The 20,513-nt window shown below is 37.3% G+C and overlaps 1 protein-coding gene across 2 annotated transcripts in view; it reads right to left on the reverse strand.

The window, feature by feature from the left end:
- SKIC3 (SKI3 subunit of superkiller complex) overlaps positions 1-20,513 on the reverse strand; it is a 43,855-nt gene continuing 23,342 nt past the window's right edge. For both annotated transcript variants that reach the window (XM_010726045.4, XM_010726044.4), the window contains 15 exons: positions 19,832-19,925; positions 19,179-19,256; positions 17,656-17,780; positions 16,695-16,818; positions 15,660-15,878; positions 14,798-14,870; positions 14,034-14,087; positions 13,827-13,938; positions 12,418-12,546; positions 11,669-11,790; positions 9,795-9,953; positions 7,452-7,604; positions 5,265-5,395; positions 4,073-4,196; positions 1-3,121 (listed from right to left, as the gene is read on the reverse strand). In XM_010726045.4, the coding sequence (XP_010724347.2) occupies positions 3,044-3,121; positions 4,073-4,196; positions 5,265-5,395; positions 7,452-7,604; positions 9,795-9,953; positions 11,669-11,790; positions 12,418-12,546; positions 13,827-13,938; positions 14,034-14,087; positions 14,798-14,870; positions 15,660-15,878; positions 16,695-16,818; positions 17,656-17,780; positions 19,179-19,256; positions 19,832-19,925 (1,775 nt within the window). In that variant the 3' untranslated portion in view covers positions 1-3,043. The remainder of the gene's footprint in view (positions 3,122-4,072; positions 4,197-5,264; positions 5,396-7,451; positions 7,605-9,794; positions 9,954-11,668; positions 11,791-12,417; positions 12,547-13,826; positions 13,939-14,033; positions 14,088-14,797; positions 14,871-15,659; positions 15,879-16,694; positions 16,819-17,655; positions 17,781-19,178; positions 19,257-19,831; positions 19,926-20,513) is intronic.

Here is a 20,513-nt window from a genome sequence, read left to right on the forward strand (position 1 = left end):
TGAGAATAACTGATTTATTTTTTATTGTCATGTACAGAAAGGCAAAATAACATCATGTACCACCGTCATGATTCATCCAATTAAGCAGTCAACAGAAGAATCACCAAGACATAAATAGAGCCTGTTACGCACAGTATAAATATGACCCTGTCCCTAATGATCAGAAGTTTTTCTTGAGAATATTTGCTGAAGCCCACAGTCAGAGGGATATACTGCATAAGGGACTGGTCCCAAAGTGACTGTACTGAGGGAGCACTGGAAAGTGACCTCTGAGCTATATGCCAAGATAGGTTTCTCTGTGGCAAGCCATGGCTGCCTGGGAAATGCTGATGCCTGACTGCCCTCCTCTTGTTGACAAGCTTAAGGAATATAAGGCATGCCCCATTCCATCAGGGATGGCAAGAGCCTGCGTTAGTTGGTATGATTCAAATGCTGTAACAAACATGACTGCAACACTTACATTTACAAAAGAATGAGAAGCACGTCCATGAAAGGAAAAACCATCGTATATGCTGGGCTGGGATTAGCACTAGTGATGGCACAGAAGAGGCACCTAGTTAAAGAAACTAGTGATAAAATGGTTAAATCCTTGCAGGAACAAATGAAAACCCTGCAGAGCCAGCTAACTGCCAAATGCAGTATCACTCAGCAACTCCTCATGGCTCTGTCCAATACATCAGACTGAGAGAAAATGTTATAGTCTGAATTAGAGGATGAAGGACAAGCTCACCTGATTGGACAGACCTTGACTCTGTTCTGGATAGTCGGCTGCCATTTACAAGCTTGGCACAGATGATCAAGAAACCAGGCCCAAGTACTTTGTACACAACTAAGGAATTGGAAAGTACCCAAAAAATACTTTACCCCAAGAACAAAGCCAGTAATTAAGATAGAGACTATTGATAATGGCCAGGATAAGGAAAGGCAGGTTGCCTAGATGGTGCCATTCTTGGCAGCCAAAATGTCTAAAAGTCCTGGAAAGAAAATGAGAGAATACGTGTGGAGAGTGGCAACTGAGTTTTGCTGTTGGAAGGTGAGGCCCAAAGCTTTCATAACTACTGATGACCCTATGGAGCCATGACCATTAACTTAATGAGCTGCCTATTGGCTAGGGGTACTGGACACCTTGGAGATGGGAGGATCCAGTCTGAATTGACTGAGAGTTTGTGGAAGGATGCTTGCCTTGAGTTAATGCATAATAGAAACAGTCTGTCAACTGCCTTCCCCAGTGCTGTCTTTAATTGCTAACCCCAACAGAACAAATCCCCTAATCTGAAGCCTGCTTGATTCCTTGAAATCATAAACAGATCAACTACAAGACCATTTGCAGCACGCATTAACCCCATGAGGAAGATGATGGGCACACAGAGGAGGAGTTTATATATCCATAGAGTAAGAATATAATCTTATCTCAGTAAACTGGGAATGTGGATAAGCCCAGTCAACCTGGCATGGGCACAATCATCACTGGTTTTATCCAAATAAATCTGGAATCAAACAGAATGAGGCATCCCAACAGCTGCAGACCTTAAATTTGCCATCATTTGGTTAAACTTCTCACAAATTATCTAAGTCAAAAGACAGCAACATTAAACCAGAAGTGTATTCAAAATACATGCAGAAATAAAAAAGTTATTTGAGGGGGTGGGGACGGGGTGGGGGGTAACTCATTCCCATTTCAGGAGTATAGCAGAACAACTTGGTACACACCCTCTCCAGTTACCTATTATTTTCTAGTTGATACAACCTCAAAAGATACAGTATGTTACGTGTTGGAAGCAAGAGCTCTGCATGTGAACTACAAATGCCTCCCTTGCAGCCTGAAGAAAGTGGACATTTAGAGATGCCTTGTAAGAAGATACTAAAGCAGAAGTGCTATCCCTGAGAACTAGAGATCCTGTGTAATGTTGTACATTGTTGGATTCCTTACCTCATGGTGAACCCCTACAAGATGAATATATTGTCCTTTTATCTCTGGGTGGGTGAATTCAAGTTACTAATGAGTGGGGTGGCTAACCTCACCGTCACCTCTCTTGTCATGAAAGTGTTTGGTCCCTTAAGTATTTTTTGTCCAATCCAGATAGTATAATAGATGAACAAAAAATAAATTCCCAACTTCCAAGAGGATACTCCCCACTAATGAACTGTTCGTGGACAATTTCTTGCTAAACACTCATGTGAAATCCCACAAAAAAATATGGTATATCCCAGAATTGTGAACCTTTGTTTCAAGACATGCAACTGTTGGGATTTTCTGGTACCAGGGTTTAAACCTAGACATCCCATATGTAATGGAACCATTATCTACTGAGAAAATATGTTTACTTCACAGGTAAGCATAACTGCACATTTTAACTGGAATTTTGCATGGGAAAAGGGAACCAGAGTAACCAAACCCTATGATCCACCAACATGCTCCATAGCAATTCAGCCCCGCAGTGGATTTTGCTCACTCCCCCCTCCTCATTGGTGGGAAAAGACACACTGCTGCAATAAAGGTTAGCTAACAAAAAACAAAGTGTATAAACTGACACCACACATGTAATTGTAAATGGATTTGGTTCTCAGTTGCAAAACAAAAGCAAAACATTTTAAATTTCTGCATGTTTTACAATATCTGGGAGGAAAGAAAAGTTTGCTGTCAATTAACTAGTAAGACTGTTCCAGGAAAAAAAAAGAAAACTGAAACCCCCTCAAACTTTCATCACTGTCAAGGCAGTCAACATTGTACTTCTTTGTGAGTGGCCAACAGGGAAAGATGATAAATCTCTACTGCAAACAGTACTGAGGTTTCAGAGAAGAAGAAAACAAAACAAAACAAAACAAAAAAATCAGCTTTTTTTTTTTCTTTCAAGTGAAGTGTATTTTATGATGGGACTTATGTCAATAAAAGAACAACCTACTTTTGCTCAAAAAAAAATTGCTGCTGACAAGAAGAAATAAAACCAGACAAAAACAAAAAAGCCCAGACCACACAGAACTCCTGAAGGATGGCCCAACTAAGTTGCATGAACAGAAGACGTTCCACTTCAGATGGTCCATACTAGGCACTTGCTGATAATTTCTTGTGTAGATCCAGAGCTCTAATATCCCCATTAGCTTTGGCGTTTTCTACAAGTACCTGAAGAGAAATCAAGCAAAGAAGCACTGAGAATTTCTTACGTTTAATGTTAGTATTTAACTGGAAATCTCTAATTCATATTAATTCAAATTAGTTCATATTAATTTCTACTATTCAATTTTCCTAAAAGATTAAGTAACAAGCAAGTCCAGACTGAAATAAGAAATATTTAATGTGACACACCAGCTCACTTAAGGCATTACACATTTTATTAGGAAAAGCACTCTAGTCACCTACTGAGCTTGTAGTCACTTACAGTGCACTACAGCAGCATCATTTGTCATTTGAAGTTGAGTATAAATAAGTTCCCTGCTGGCAATGACATCAACAGGTCTAGGTGAGACCTATCTCCCTGTCACTGCACACTTTCCTCCTTATAATGCATCTGTATAAACCTAAATTAGTCAAAAAGAAGCATTCTCTCTCTTTAAAACTGCCAAGGTTTCCTTTCGCCTTCCCCACTTAAATTTAACCTTTCTCCATTTACTTTCCACGCCTTCTATTTGCATATTCAGAATCTGAGTAGCAAAGTGATTCCAATTACCAGCCAAAGTGAATCACCTCCCATCATATTAAACAACTTTGTGGATTTGCAAATTTTACCAAATCAATGTGTATAGCACTATGCACATAAAATAATGCACCATTTATTAGGAATGAAAAATAATGCATCATCACAAATACAATAAAAATCGTAAATACAAAAATTATGATTTTGATTGCAGAGAGATTTTACTGTTTGATTTTCATTAGTATCACATGGAGGAATTGAAGACTTTCAAGTCAGCTGGATACAAACAGAGGTATGTTTTGTCAGCATGGAATCCTTAAATACTGTATTCTACCAGAAGAGTCATCACTTCCCTAATCTCTCTCTACCCCTCTTAGAAGTTACAGCCACAAAATAAAATGAAAATCGATTGCATTTCTATATAGAATGAATTGTCTTACATGTATTAATTCATAATCATCTTTGGCATATAGATGTTGCATGAGGTACCAACGAGCCACAGACACAATGGTTTCTGGATTCCCTGGTTGGTAAACCACTCTCTCCAACATTCGACGAGTCTCTCTAGAAGCACAATGAAAAACAATCTACATCAACTACAAAATTTCATTTACTAGGTGCAACACACCACTATCCAACTGTAAGTAATAATAACCAGAAATAATGTAAAAGGAAATCCTTTATGGAAATACCAGTGAGGAAGCAGAAATGTGTGTTTGCTTGTTTCCTACATAGTTGTATCTGGAAATCTACTTGTCAGTTGGAATGCTAAGGAATATTGCCATTATTGCTATACTTAGTATTTCACATTCATATTACTGCTTTAACTAGTAACTACACAGACTGAAATAGCAGATTTTATAACTGCTACAAATAACATGAAAAAAACTGCACCTGTGATAAAAACTGTATCTGGTATCTGCAAACTCAGCACAACCTCAGATCTCAAATACAACAGATATTTTCTATATAAAATATATCTTTCAGAAGACATTTGCTCCTGCAAGCAGCAGCTATTATGATGAGTTTTAGCTGTTCAACAGAACTGAATATTATATACAAACATATTTAATCCAAAACTCAGAGCAGTTTCTCCAAAACACAGAACTAAGATGTGAAACTGCAGGAGAGAGGAAAGTCTGAATAGAGTAACAGAAGGTCTTACATCTATTTATCTGATACTACTTTCTAAAACTGCCAGCTAATACCCAACTGTTACCCTTTCCAAATTCACTGTGTTATTAGAAATATGGCAAAACTTGGCAAATAAGTTTAAGGATATGGTATTCATTCAGTGGTGCAAGCAGCTTTGGTTCTTGTTTCACGACACCTGCCCTTCATAAATAATCTGATTTTCCAGCTGGGGGAAGAACTCATTGTTGCCTTCCAGTACTTACAGTATGCAGGTCATTACAATTTTTTTTTTCAGAAGAGGAGTGAGATTCTGCTGCTTCTTACTCCCCACACTACTAGCCCCTTCTCTCTGCTCTCCCTTTTAACTGTCATGCTATTTCAAGAACTCGTTTTCAGTTTTCTTTTTGGTCTAGGGGTTAGATACAACCATCATGCCACTTGGGCATTTTTAATTCTGACAAGCAAATACTTTTAGACAATGTGTTCCAGACTGCATACCTTGCTCCCATTTTGCGAATATACTGAAGAAGTGCTTGAAGGAGAACTGCCAAGGGACAGGAATAGAGTTTCAAAGCTTCAGTTGTTGCCTCCTGAACCAAGGATGGCCAGTGCTCATTTGAGACATTAGCCTATGAAAACAGAAGAAAAGAAAGAGAAAGGGTTTAATTGTAGTGTGCAGTACAAATCATTTGTTTGCAGGTCTCTGTAGAGAAGGCTTATTTTAAGTTGTTCAGAGTTATATAAAATACTTGTCAAGTTAGTAAGCAACTCCTTTAAAAAAAAAAATGTTTAGAAGAGCCTGCAAAAATTACATCAAGTCTTCCTGGATGAGCCTTGCTAGCATTCCACGTGCCCTCTTATGTGAAGAACCTTTTTGTCTTTTCCAAACATGTTTGAGTAGTTTCTGATCAGCCAATATCTTTGTTTTGTGAACTTTTATCCCATTACATGAGGATATTAGAAAGTAGAATTCATTCCCAGAAGAGAATGGAGAATATAACAATAGATATTACTAGCAGTAAAAATCAGGTCCAAGATGGTGACTACCTAATAAAACAGTTATGGAGCAAGTTATTTGTGTTTTTGCTTATGATTACAGACAGCAAAATAATTATTATGAGGGTTGCTCTGAAAGTAATGCTTCCTATTTTATCATGTTGGCCCATGATGTCCAGAGGCAGATGTTGGTGGTACAGCAGTAGTAGAGGCTGAGCCTTCATGCCAACATTCCATCACATTTCATTGTCAGCACAGTGAGGTGGTGGGTGGTGCAATTCAGCAGTGGCAGCAACATGTCACCTCCATTGGTGGAGATTTTTATAAGTGCATCATGCTGGCTCTTGTTCATCACTGGCAGAAACGCATAGCTAATGGTGATGACTGTTTTAAAATAAAGAGTGTTTTGTAGCTGAGAATTTGTTCTATCAAAGGGTGCTGTTCTGCTCTTTGCAGCTGTTGTAGAGAAAATAAGTAGGAGGCATTACTTTTGACGTGACAAGTTAGAACACAACCTTGCTATTGTCTGGACAGCAAACAATGTTTTGCTTCAAGGGGTGCCAAGGTTTTGATCAGCCTTTTGCATATTAATTAATTAAGCCAGAGCTAATCAGAGGCCTAACAGAAATCCATGTATAAACTGTTCTGTTCATGGAAAAGCAGAAAGAAGATAATCACATTTATTCTATTTTTAAAACAAAGTCAAATAGCCTTAGGTAATTCAGTCCATCATCTGAAGAAATAGTATTAATTCAGTTAAAGAGTACCTTGAGACCTGAGCAGGTACTGAGGATATTTAAGAAATTTGATGCAGACTACTGGAAAAACGACAGAAGAATTATGGGAGGAAATAATCCTGTCACTTGAAGCACACAGATCGTGAATTTATCTACACTGAGGAGACTCTTTCCCCCCCCCCCCGAAGCAAAGTTTTGCAGTTTAACCCCAGTAAAACTGACTATCTTTTCTTATACTAACACTCATGATGTGTGGAGTTCCTTTGCCTGAATTTGGATGCACCTGCTGGTACCTGGTAACCTCTTAAAATACAACACAAAGCATAAGCCAGGATTAACCAATATCTACCTTTTTTATCACCTCTAAAGAAGCCCGCCAGAGCACTTCAAATTACTAGAGTAATAGTACCTAAAGAGAACAGATACTTTCAAAGAATTCGAGTTATGTTCACCTGGCTGCTCAATGCAAAGTAAAAGTAAGATGATTTTCTTTACATCGCAATGTGTACTTTCCTTACATTGTCTTTATACTTCAAAGCAAGGCAGCAGATCTAAAAGTGACCATACAGTATGAAGTTACTTGAAACCTGACTGAAGCTTCCAGACAGCAGTATAGGAAAAACATTTATTAAAGACAGTAATCTGATCAAGGCAACAGAGACTTGAAGGACACTGCAATTTTGATGATCAAACTGAATCAATTAGAGCAACAATTCTTATCAAACAAGCCTTTCTATGTACACAGTAATTCTACATGATTATTTCACAGCAACCACTTAACAAAAGGACATTCTAAAAATTACCCCTTGAAATCCTGTTTTATTCATTAATCAAGTTGTCATTCATAAAATGCAAAGACATGTAAGCAGGAATTTCAGAGAAAGTCTGCAGAAGCCCAACATTACGTGGACTCCTGTTACATCATGCAGTTATATAATTTTGATTATCTTACCATGCAGAGTTCCACTGCAAGCATAGCCAGCCTGAGCAGACTGGATAACTTCCCACTCCAGTTGTCCTGCTGTGATGCCAACTGCAGGCTCTTTCTGTAACACATCTCTGCTCCAACCATCATTCCTTGAGAATGATACACTTTTGCCAACCACTGAAAATAGACAACAAAATCAGTTATGGAACCAACAAAACACTCATCTCTTCAGATGATATAATTTAGTTAAATTTTAAGTGTTCTGTGGTATAGTTGTTGGCTAAAACATCACCACCCACCCCACCCTCACTCCAACAACATAATGCATTGTCCTGCAGGGAAATGTATTTTCTTGTTTGCACAGCCAGCAGTACATCTCATCAGCAACGTATTTCAGAGTTTAGTTGACACCCATCCAACTGTCTGAGAGCTGTTTTAATCTGGAGATTGCTCATAAGTGAATAAATATTACAATTGGCATTGTGAAAGTCATTCTCCAGACTAGAAGAGCATTATGTGTTGCCTCACTTGTTCCTAAAAGTTAAGACGAGGGGAAAAGAGTTCTCCTCTGGAACAGAGTTTTTTCCACCCAAGTGAGCAATTTCAGGAACATGAAAGATCTTCCAGTGTGAGTCTCAGCTCAGATGAGGAGTGTATAACTCAGGCTACATTTTCATTACAAACCACAATCATGTGGAAGAGCTATGTGGGACAAAAAGTAGATCATGGGTCCTGCGGAGAGTTTCTTGCTCCTGCTACCTGCTCCTTCTTTTAGTACTGATGAGACTGTGCATCTTGACATCAAGCTGCAAGACTGCTTTGTGCAACAGGACATCCATACAGGAGACAATTTTATAGCACAAAAAAGCAGAACAATCAGCAGAACTCCTAAATCCTGTTGAAAATTTCAGACATGCACCAAAAACTTAATAACAAAAAGCTATGCTAACGGTCACTGTAACTAAGTAAAACTCTAAGGTATCATGACATATTCCTTTTAGCATCTATCAAACTTTTAGGAAGTCTGAAAACACAAAAGCAAAGAGCTATCCATTAGGAACAGCTGTAGCAGCCAAGAAGCTTTTCCAGATCATTACCAAAGCCCTGAGAAATATCTTCTCTAACTGAAGACGGAAGAGATTTTACCCAGAGGCATCTTATCTATGGCCTAAACTAAAACAAAATAAAACCCACATTCTTTTAATTCATCCCCTTTCCCTATCTGTAAGCAGATGACACTTGGCTATGCAAGAGATGCATGAAGAACATATAAGATTTAATTCCATTTTCCACTAATTATTATTAAATTAATAGAGGATAGAGTCATGGCTCAAATATCCCTGTGTTTTACAAATCCAATAACCTGAATGAGTTCAGCTGTTCAGGAACACGAAATCTTACGATTCCATGAAAGACATACCCAAAAAAGCACTGTTCTACAAATATTACTTCTATGTTCCAAAAGAGAAGATGACCTGCAGCCTTGTAACAATGGACGTAACTACTGGTATTTATAGCAGTCTCTCTCTTATCTTTTAGGATTGAAATCACCTTTGAGAGAAACTTGCTGGAAAGAGAGATTTATGTGTTCAGCAAGCAAAGAGCACCGTATTTCCTACAGCTACATGAACACCACTGGAAGTTTTCAGAATTTTTCTACACACACTAACATTTGTAAAGGAAGCCAGTAACTGTAACCAAAAGCAACAGTTAAAAAAAAATTATATATATACACATATACTGCATCACCAGAAAGGTGTATTGACATCCTCAGCCAGTTCCTCAGATTGTCTCACCATACACGAACCAAATTACAGCCTCTTCATTTTAACTAAAAAATTATCTTCTGTAATTCCACGAAAGGGAGGGTGTGAACACTACTACTGAGAAGGATTCTTCTTTTCCTCAGTCCCAACTGACAAAAGAATTATGACACTTGATGTCAGAAAATTATGAAACACAGAAGAGATTTATTCAGGATTTCATATCCTGAATAAGGAATTGTACACAACTTACCTCCACCTTTTCTTATGGGATATAAAGATTATATACATATTTTTCTGTTTTGACTCGCATTGTCAAGACATATAACCCTAAAGATGCAGGTGTCAGGTTTTAATCTCTAATTGTTATTTCTGCCTTCACATCTGCTTGACTTTACAAACAATTATCATTATTTCACAAATTAAAAGAAAATTAACAGAATATTACAGTTTTATGAAGAACTGAAAATTAGCTGATTTCTGTCAAATTATTTCTGGACAAATAAAAGCAACCAGTGAAAAATTCTCATATAGCAGACATTCTCTGCTCAGAGCTCACTGTAAGCGGTGGTATACCACAATTAGAGAGAGAATACACACTTACTTGCCAGGCTGCAATGGAAGATGAACTGGTCATGACTGTTTTGTGAAGCTCCTTCAGGATGCCATCTGGAAGCTCTTTGTGAGACTGCAACAGTTGCTTACATTGAATTTGTCTCAAAAGCAGAAACAGAGCTGGGTGCTCAGGGCAGTTCTTTAAACCCTAAAACCACATTATATCAAAATTATCATTTACAAATCTCAAAAGATACTGTTGTTTTACCCCATTGAATCTTTACAGAAAATAGCACTGCAAACATACTCAGAATGCTTGCAAGGTGGCATCTCTCCCTGCTCTGCACAGTGAAGTATTCCAGAAATTGACACGTGGAAATAAGTAATATTTTTCTTTCTCTCTCATCTACCTTAAATTTTACACCTGTCCTACCACTAAAGATTTCTGAAAGACAGATAAATGGCAGTCTTCTGGTTATTGTTTTTTACAAGTTCAAGGCCAAAAAAAAAAGAAAGTCATCCCAAAAAACATACAGTGGTGATCTGAAGAATGATCCAAGCAGTTTCAGTTCTCTCAGTGAGTGTACTTAATTCTCACTAGAATAGAATTTAACTAAGCATTTCCATTAAAGAATGACAGAAAACTACTCATCTGCTGCTTTATCTATCTCACAAGAAAGAAGAAGATTCTCCAAGTCACATTATGTGTTATTTCTACCTGTTTAAATTACGACATATCCAAAAACCCTAACTCAAGCCAGATCTGTTCTAAGAAACAGCATTTGCACATTTCACTCATTTTTTAAGAAATGCAAAATATGTTAACAGCAATTCCTTAATAAGCTGTATGTTTGAAAAATGCACATATATGCAGAGGCTTAATGAAAGAGAATAGAAGCTATTAGCATTTGTGCTAGTTTTCCTGTTAGAAAGTGTGAAATTCAAGGAATGCAGGGTCTGACCCATCAATGACAGTTATAAAAACTGAGAATCCTAAGTTCTGTAACTCTCAGTGAGAGTTAATTGTAACAGACACACTTATTCTAGTTTCTGCACAAATTGCAGGAACTGACTCCTTTATCCAGACTATGTAACTAATAAAAAAAAAAGCAAGCAAACAACACCATAATCCCTCCCTGCCCCACATATCAGCTTGTATTTGTAGAAGTCTCCCATACTTTCTAACGTAAGACAGGTCATCAGAAAAGGAAAACATTCCCTCCCCCAAGCAAACCAATAGACAGGAAAGTATCTTCCTCTAAAAAACTAGCATGTTTGCTTAATCTCATTTTTATGATTTAGTTAATTTCAATACTAATATATAAATGCCTTAGGCAAGGAGCACATCTGCCTAGGATTAGCAAATTTTCTACCTAAAAGTCAAGGATGTGTGCTGCTGAATACAACTGCTATTTTGCTTATCTTTCGCTTAGCCTTTTGTTTATGAAGACAACCAGACACACACACTTGAAACATATTAACGCTACAGTCCAGTTTCCCAAATGTGTTGCATCAAGATGTTTCCTTTTAATGATCAAACCTGTGGCATCTACTTGTAGATCTGAAATAGGTACCACTGCAACTTAACTACAGACCCAAAGATGGTTAAGTCTCCTGAAAGTCCCCCTGCCAGGATTTCTTGCCTCAAATTTCTGTAATGCTTTGCTTAACACTAGGCTAATACAAAAAAGCAAGAAAAGAAGAACAAGTTTAGTCATTCATTACACTGCTTGCTTAAACTGTTCAGAAAGTTACAGTGTTGCAGACAGAGTCAGTACTTTGGTAGTGGTGGTAGTGTGGTATGCCAACAACTACTGCAAGCTGTAGCTCTGCCAGAACAAATAGTTGCTACGTTAAAGATTATCTGTTCGTAAAATGTACATAAAATTTCCACAAAATTCTGCCCATATACTGTTGTCATACCTTGGTACAAAGTGCTTCAGCTTCTGAGATTCTACCACTCTCTTCTAGACTGGTGATAGCTTGACAAAGAGACCAGTCTTCAAGAGTTTGGATGTAATTACGAGGAAGGTTATTTTCTGCAGCTGCAGAAGAAGATAAAACACTTTACTAGATTACTGTGTATGCTATAGTGACATACCATGTCACATGTTCCAGACCTGGGAAGTAAGAACTTTTCTGGAGTATCAGTGTGACATGGTTTTTTTCAATAGTAAGAACATTTAAGAGATGACAAGATTAAAAACAAGAAGATGGAAAAAGTAATCCACTATTTGAGTTAATAGTTTGAGAATAACTGATCAAACAAAAAATTTTAATTCTGCATTTCAAAATGCCACAGACATCATGCAACACACACCTATTAATCAAAGTTAGTTATCTACAGGAGAAGTCATGGAGCACTTTAGACTTTTCATGTCAACAGTGCCCCCTTGTAATATGATGATCTACTTGTTTAGGTATCAGAATAAATAAGTGCTATTTAAAAGATGCATCTGAGGCTCTGGGTGGAAACACAAGCTACAATTAAGTAATTAACCCAACCTCTACATTAGGATGTGGATTTTTATGAGAGGAAAAAATACAGTTACTGCTCAAATTACTACTAAGCAATTCCCGTAAACATGCTTCTGAAATTCGTAACAGTATTACAAGCTTAGGACATTTCCATTTTATTTCATTTTCTTTTAACTGAATATTTTATATCTTACTTTTGGCTGAAATTGTAGATACAAATGTCATCTCTAGATCTGTTCGCTTCGGTTGAGTGTTGTTAAGACAGACAACAGTGTTTTCGGCATGACAGGCTGCCATTAGCACTGTCCAGGCAGAAGGATTATCTAGAAGAAAACAATGGTTACAAGCAACTCATGCCCATTCTAGAAGTCTGGTAGTCTGTTTACAATGGTCTTTACCAGATTAAGCATAAAGACACAGCCATCAATGAAATGGTACACTATTAAGTAAGAGATAACAAGAAGGCAATTGAATTTCTTCTGAATTTCTTACAGCAGCTCAGCCCAAGGCAGCAGAAAAGTATCTGCCTCTAGCAAATGAGCTTCCTCAAAGCTTAAGACAAAGACGTGGTTTCTAAAGCCAATTAATACATTTTTTGTATAAACATTGGTGTGCCAGCTTGATTCCAACTACACAGACTAAACCTGAGTACCTTCTAATGCTAGATAACAGTGGCAGGAAAAATCCCAAGATGTTTTCTTCAGCTTTTACTCATGTGGACTTTATACAGTTCAGCCACTGGTATGCAAGTTAACCTTTTTGTGATTGCCGTAGATTCCTACTTCTAGGGTCAACTAATTCAAGCTCCGCATTATTCTGACTTAGCCCAGTAAAGAGCACCTTTGTTTGACTGGCAGAGTTCAGCCTATGTACTGAATCAGACAGAGATAAACTATGAAATTCAGCTAGGTTTTCAGCCCAAAGATGATTAATTTTGTCAAGGAAACAAAAGACAGCTTGAAGACTTTACTTCACTAAAGTAAAAAGCAAAGTATAATGCCTATGAATAGCCATAATAGTCCTGTGCATACTTGGGGGAAAGTAATTAATTTTTTTTTTTTTTTTAACTTGAGGCTACACTGATGTATGTCTGTATGTCTTACGTATTATTATCACTTCCAAGAGATACCCTTTGAAGTCCTGAAAGCCCCACCACTTTACAAACATATTGAAGATGGCCATTTAGCAATAGGTGAACAGCTGCCTACAGTTCATAACCAGCATGGTGTAATAGAAAATATCCAAGTTCTCAAGCTAAATGAATAAATATCTTCTGCTTAGTGTGACACACTGACACTGTGGGAACATGTGATTTTCCCTTTTATCTTACATACAAAATAATACTTCTCTCTTCTTCCATTGTGGGATTAATAAATTGCCCAGGTTTTCAAATTAATTCTTAAAACTCAGGGATTTTTTCCTTGTCTGATTGAATTCACAAAGACTAAACTTGCATCAAAAGTTTAAATTTCTGTTTTTAAACGTTCTGCCAAAAAATAAGTATGGACAAAGAGAAATAACAACAATCAAAAAAAAGCGGGCATTTTGTTAACACAACGGTTCTGCTTCTTATTAGTAAAACATCACTAGTGCATTTGAGTACCTGGACAGATGTGTATTGCCTTCTGAATATTTTTTAGAGGATTGTTTCTCTCATTTTCTAACATGTGACATCCTGCTGCCAATTGATTAACTGCAACATTCAGTAGGACATCCTATAAAATAGATGAATGACAGCATTGTAATCTAAATGATCAGATGGAATTCACTTAAGAAATAGTAAAATCTAGAAGTTAAGAGTGAGCCAAACCTTTCCATGTCTTAAATCAAGTGCATGTGCAATGTTTCCTGCCACAGCTCCCGCCTGTATGATCAAAAAAAAAAAAAAAAAAATTGACTATATGACTAATTCAGAGATTTTTACAAAAAAATGAAAAGCAATTTTTTTTTTCCCCAACATACATTAATCAGATATACAAAGTTTGCATAACGTAGTTTGTTCTGTAGGAAAGGAAAATACTAAAAATCTCTTGCAAACAATTATGAAGAGACATTCAAGATCTGAACATATCCACAACTTCTTAAAATTCCAGATACATATAGAAACAGATTTCCTTACATTTATTTGTATTTATTTGGAGTATGTATTTGAAGTCTCTATTTGGAGAAGAGCTAATAGTAAGTACAAAAGCAGAAAAGAAATAGTGCATAATGCAATAATTAAAATTGACTGGACTAAGCAAATTCAAGCCAGACAGAGCCTTTTACCTCAATTTTGCATATATATCTAAAACCTCATAAATAAATTATTTACATATAGTCTGGTTTTTGCTTATTAGAACATTTCTAGTAGATTTCAAGAAGATAAAGAATCATTAGCCTATAAAGGATGCAAATAATTGGATACGGTTTGTTCAGTATGTGCATTGCTCAGAATGTACTTTCTTATATAAAAAAATCATTAACTAGTGAACATACACGTACTGAAGCATGGTATCAGTTTTTATTTTCAGTTAAGAAACAACACAGACACTATACTCAGGATGCAAGCAGTTCTTAAATCAATGCCCTTACTTTTGCCATCTGTGGTGTATACAGTGGAACTAGTCGAGACAGAAGAGACCAAAGGGCAGGATTACCAGGGTAACTGCAAAAAGAAGAAGTATACCAAGCTTTTTGGTTTAGAAATGTATCTGGTCTTTCATAACTCTTGTAGCCAGTTTCTATAAATACCACATCGATCTTCTATTAGAAAGAAAACCCAGTGCAGTTGTAAATAGACGTGGCAAATAATTTAAAACAATCAACACAACACTGAAGTTATATCACTGCCTAAAGAAATAAAGCGAACTATATATGTGTGTAGATACATATATAAATAGATAGATATGATGTGTGCATATACATGTATATATCGATATTCAAGGAAGAAAAAAGGCAAACTCAACGACTCAAGATCTTGTCCTCGTAGTCTGAGGAACAAGGAACTTGAAACGCAGTTTTGAGAAATGCACTGTTCCTGAAAATATGTGGAGGGAATGTATGATGTATCTTGCTAAAGACACTGACTAAGATTTCCACTCCCTATAACACATAGGTTGCTCAAAACAAGTTTAAATATTGGCATTTATCTAACAGAATGAACTGCTTCAGAGATTGTTTGATATTAAATAAAAGTCCTGAAGATTTTTAAGTTGAAAGCTCTGGTGTGTATGATGAACAGATCTAACAAGTCACCAATACAAAAACAAAAAAACGCTTAAAAGCCATGAAAATTTTGCCACTTGATCCCATAGATCAGACACAATAGATTTCTTCCCACTGATACCGAAATCATAAGGACATTCATGCTTGATTTTATTTTCATCTTTTTTTTTTAAATAACAATGCTGCAAGAAATCTACAAGGAAATCTAGAAAAATAACAAAATACACACCTATGTATTGCTTTGGAGACTTCTCTCTGGATCCCCAGGTTTCTGCCTTGCAGTGCATAAACAGCAGATGCAATAAGGCATCTTTCATAAATCCCATCACTCCCTTTCTCATGCTTCAGTAACTCCTTTAGGGCTGCTGTTGCAAGCGTAACATCCTGCTTTACCAGTCCTAGTGTGCACAAAGCCTTCAGACTTTCTGTACTAGGTTCCTTTAATGAGCTGTTGAATCAGAGGGAGAAAGGAGACATTATTTTGGAGCACAAATTAAACTTACATTTAATATTACAATATTTTGAGTCCTCTTTCTTCAACACATCATCAACAATATGCTGACTTAGCAGCCTATCATTATGGGATTTTGGATCAAGCTTAGAACTGTAGACTTGAGACCTGAGGATATGGAATACTGAAGTGGTTTTGTACCATCTCAGAACTGAAACTTATCAATTCAAACTACTTGGAAAGACTCCCAGTACATTTGCTGTTATTCATTAGCAGCCATAAAATAAACAGCAAGGTACAATGTGTAATGCAGAAACTTGCTTGCTTTCCTTGAACATATATGCACTTTTAAATTGAGTCAGACATCAATTACACTGTTCCTGTTTCCAACTTTGCAACAGAAATCCAGGAAGAAAAAAAGCCAGAAACAGGGCTGCTGAAAAGAACTACTCTTTCAATTAGGCTATTCTGAGAAATCAAATACTTTCTATATCAAGATTTGTTCCAACTTCAGGTAGTTTGTATATGATTTCCACCATCTGTTAGTTATATTACCAGAGCCAAGTTACACTATTCCACACTCACTTCATTACAAGAGGCAGCTTAACCTTACAATAGTATTCTCACATTTATTGGGGAGCTACTAGATACAATGAATGACATTTTTCTCCCATTGTCCTCTGTTCCCTTTCCTAGCTCTGGGTATCTACTGCTGCAGCTGGCAGCATTCGTTTGAGACACGCCTCAAGAATTAACTGAGAATTAAGTAGGACAATAGAACATTGCATACTGCTGGTTATTCCCTCCACTCACCATTTAAACAGTAATGTCTTTGCAGCATCCACTTTGTTTCGTTTATACTCTATTATTGCCAAGGCAGTCAGGATATGTGTTTTATCTTGTTCAGATTCCGCAACAGACAAGGCTTTCTCATAGGCTAGTGAAAAATAAAGATAGATTCAGAATTGAAGCATGTGGGAAAAAAAAGAACCTCATGTTTATAAGGCCTCAGGAAAGGTACCACACTAGTACAAAAGTACTACTGTTTCAGGTTCACTGCATTTTCACACCTGAAATCATATTGTCGAAGCCCAAAAAGTTTGACTAAGACTTAGGAAGCGGCTGTATGCTAGAAAATGTCTAATTTATAGGAATGTTTATAGCCTACTTAGTTGTACCAAGTGGAAACCAGTCTGGCAATAAGTACTGGGATATCTAGAAAAAGAAATGAAAATAGCTTAAAGATTTCCCCACGATAACATATTTATGAAATAATATCTGAGACACACACACAATTCCTATTAAAAATAGGATTATTTCAAATGTTGAACTAGCTGCTGCACTGTGAGTGCTTAGGTTTCTACAGTGACAATTCAGCATGCCTTTTTATGCGTTTCCCATCTCAACAACATAGAACGTGACAACATAGCACTTACATTAATCACTAAAGCTGAAGTGCTTTGAACATCACATTAATTTCCTACCCAGGAGCAATTTTTCCAGAAAAGCCATTTCATGATAGCAAGGAAAGCTAGGAATACAAAAGCTTAACAGACAAGAATGAAACTCAAAGAAATGTAGCTTTCCTTAGATTTGAATAGTCCTAGCACTTTTATGAATAGATGAATGATGAAAATAGCTACAGAATGTGTACCATATGTATACTGAAAGACTGAAATAATTTGAATACAGTTACATTGGTTAGATGAACAAATCTGGTTAAGAGTCATCTTAAGGACTGCCCTGTACTACTCTGAATTAGGAATATGCTTACCTTTAATACTTTCTTCTAAGAGTCCTTTCTTGAAGTAGGCTAGTGCTATCCCCACAATGGCATCAAACTCAGTAAGGGGTATTGATGTATAAACCTCAATGGCTTTATCACACTCACCAATGGCACTATTAAAAAAACAAACACCATCACTAATATGAAGGACGTACCAACAGTGCTATGGTTGAGAGAAGATGTCCATGCAGTTGAATATGCTGTTTACATGCGGAAACTGTTAGAAGACCTACTACTTCACCTGGACTGCCACAAGTCCATGAGGCTGGGTGGGATGCACCCTAGGGTGCTGAGGAAGCTAGCGGAGGTGGTTGCCAAGCTGCTTTCCATCATCTATAAGCATTCCTGGTCCCAGAGGACTAGAAACTTGCCAAATGTGACCCATCTACAAAAAGGGCTGTAAGGAGGATCTGGGGAACTACATCCTTGTCAGCCTGACTTCGGTGCCAGGAAAAGTTATGGAGCAGATCACCTTGAGGGAGATCACAGAGCACGTGTGGGACAACCAGGGATCAGGCCTAGCCAGCATGGGTTCATGAAAGACCAAGGTTCTGCTTGACCAACTTGATCTCCTTCTATGACCAAGTGACCCACTTGGTGCATGAGGGAAAGTCTCCCACAGTATTCTACTGGAGAAGCTGGCAGCCCGTGGCTTGGACAGGTACACTCTTTGCTGGGTAAAGAACTGTCTGCTGGGCCCAGAGAGTGGTGGTAAATGCAGTCATGTCCAGCTGGCAACAGCTCACAAGTGGTGTTTCCCATGGTTTGGTACTGGGGCCTGACCTGTTCAATATCTTTACTGATGACCTGGATGAGGGCAGTGAGTGCACCCTTGGTAAGTTTTTCAGATGATGCTAAGTTGTCAGGAGATGTGCTGCACCTCAAGTACTGTGTTCAGTTTAGGGCTCCTCACTACAAAATGATACCAAGGCCTTGGAGTGTGTCCAGAGAAGAGCAATGAAGCTGTGAGGGGTCTGGAGCAGATGAGGAGTCTTATGAGGAGCAGCTTGAGGGAGCTGAGATTGTTCAGTCTGAAGAAGAGGAAGCTCAGAGGAGACTTTACTGCTCTCTACAACTACCTGTAGAGAGGTGAGCTGGGGGTCAGCCTCTTTTCTCATGTAACTAGTGAGAGGACTGGAAGAAATGGCCTTAAGTTGTGCCAGGGGAGATTTAGGTTGGACATTAGGAAATATTTCTTCTCTGAGAAAGTGGTCAGGTGCTGGAATAGGTTGCCCAGTCCCTGGAAGTGTTCAAGAAACGTTTAGATGTTGTACTGAGGGACATGGTTCAGTGGGAAATACTGGTGATAGGTGGATGGATAGTCTATATGTCCTTAGAGGTCTTCACCAACCTTGGTGATTCTGATTCTATGACAAGTCTGGCTACAAAGAATGATGTTTAATCAGTTTTCTATCACTAACTTTCACCCCTGAGCCTTAACTAAGTTTTGCACCACTACATTCACTACACCCAAAGTTAGGGGCTGGGATAATATATCAATAGACACTTACCACAGAGATCTGCCGTAGTTTTGCAATGCTATATTATATTTCTCAATATCCTCAGAGTTTTTCAGTAATGTAGCAGCCCTTAAAATGATCACAATTAAGAAAAATTAACATTTTTACATTAATTCTCATAGTAGAATAGGCAAGTTGTTTATGCAAAAATCCTTCTATGCATAAACACAGAAAACATAAATAGAGCTACTTTTGCAAAGTTTAATGTATTGGCAAACATGCTCTCCAAACATGTATTTTCCTCCATCACCTTCCTCTACCATTTGAAAAGGAGAGAAGAAAAAAGTACATTAATTACTATAGACAATAAAACTTTAAAAAGAAGAAAAACAACAACCAAAAAAAAAAAAAAAAAAAAATCCCGAAGTGTCACTTAACTCCCACACAGTAAAACAGGTGAGTATCCTAGTAAGACACAGAGCTGTGGAATGCCTTTACTTCCCCTGTTACTTGTGTTCTGCATTTCCAAATTGCATAAGAAAATTCCCATACACTACTCATAGTACAATTAATTGAAATGTACTGCTTAACTGAGAATATAAGGCTTACTGCAGGAAAATATAAACCTTAAGCTTTTCAGCTGGTGCACAGAAAATGAGGACAGGGAGCTTCTGTCAGTAAGCATTACAGCATCTATAATTTACCTTTCATAAGCATCTTTTGCCTGTCTTTTTAGTTCCAGATAGTCATTCAAGTAACCAAGCATTGTGAAAGCAGATGCATCATCTGGATTTCTTTCTAGAAAATCAGAATTTACAACACTGGAGAACATAATCAAAAAGACTTGTGAAAAAGCATTAGAAAAACATTGCTACATTGATGCTACAGTGTATGCATATATATAAAAGCACTTTGCCAAGTGCTTCTGTCAGTTGCTCACTAGAATCAGTTAGACAGGCTGCAAGCAAATAAAGGATACTAAGACTGCAACATGACATCAGGCTAGCTCAAAAATGTTTCAAATCTTACAACAAAGTATTGACACACTAAATTTTAAGTTTTTTGGCTTGCAGTGGTTAGGAGTTATGAAGCTTTTTTTTTTGGTAATGAAAGATGGAACTGTTCTGTTTGTACTGACTCTAATAAAATACTAGTAGAACCTTACTAGTCTCAATATTACATTAATTAATTTTCAATATTACAGCTTTGAAATGCACATCAACTGCTAAAGTTACCTGCCATCTCACATCAGACCAGAAAGGAGAACATAGACCCTTCCTGCAATCACTATAAGAATGGAGATTTTAGAGATAAATATCTTCTTACACTTCTCATTTTAAATGTTTGCAACTTATTTTGTAGCTCTTAAAAGAAAAAAATTAGCAA

This window comes from Meleagris gallopavo, chromosome Z, assembly GCF_905368555.1.
Source record: "Meleagris gallopavo chromosome Z, MGAL_WU_HG_1.1, whole genome shotgun sequence".
NCBI lineage: Eukaryota > Metazoa > Chordata > Aves > Galliformes > Phasianidae > Meleagris > Meleagris gallopavo.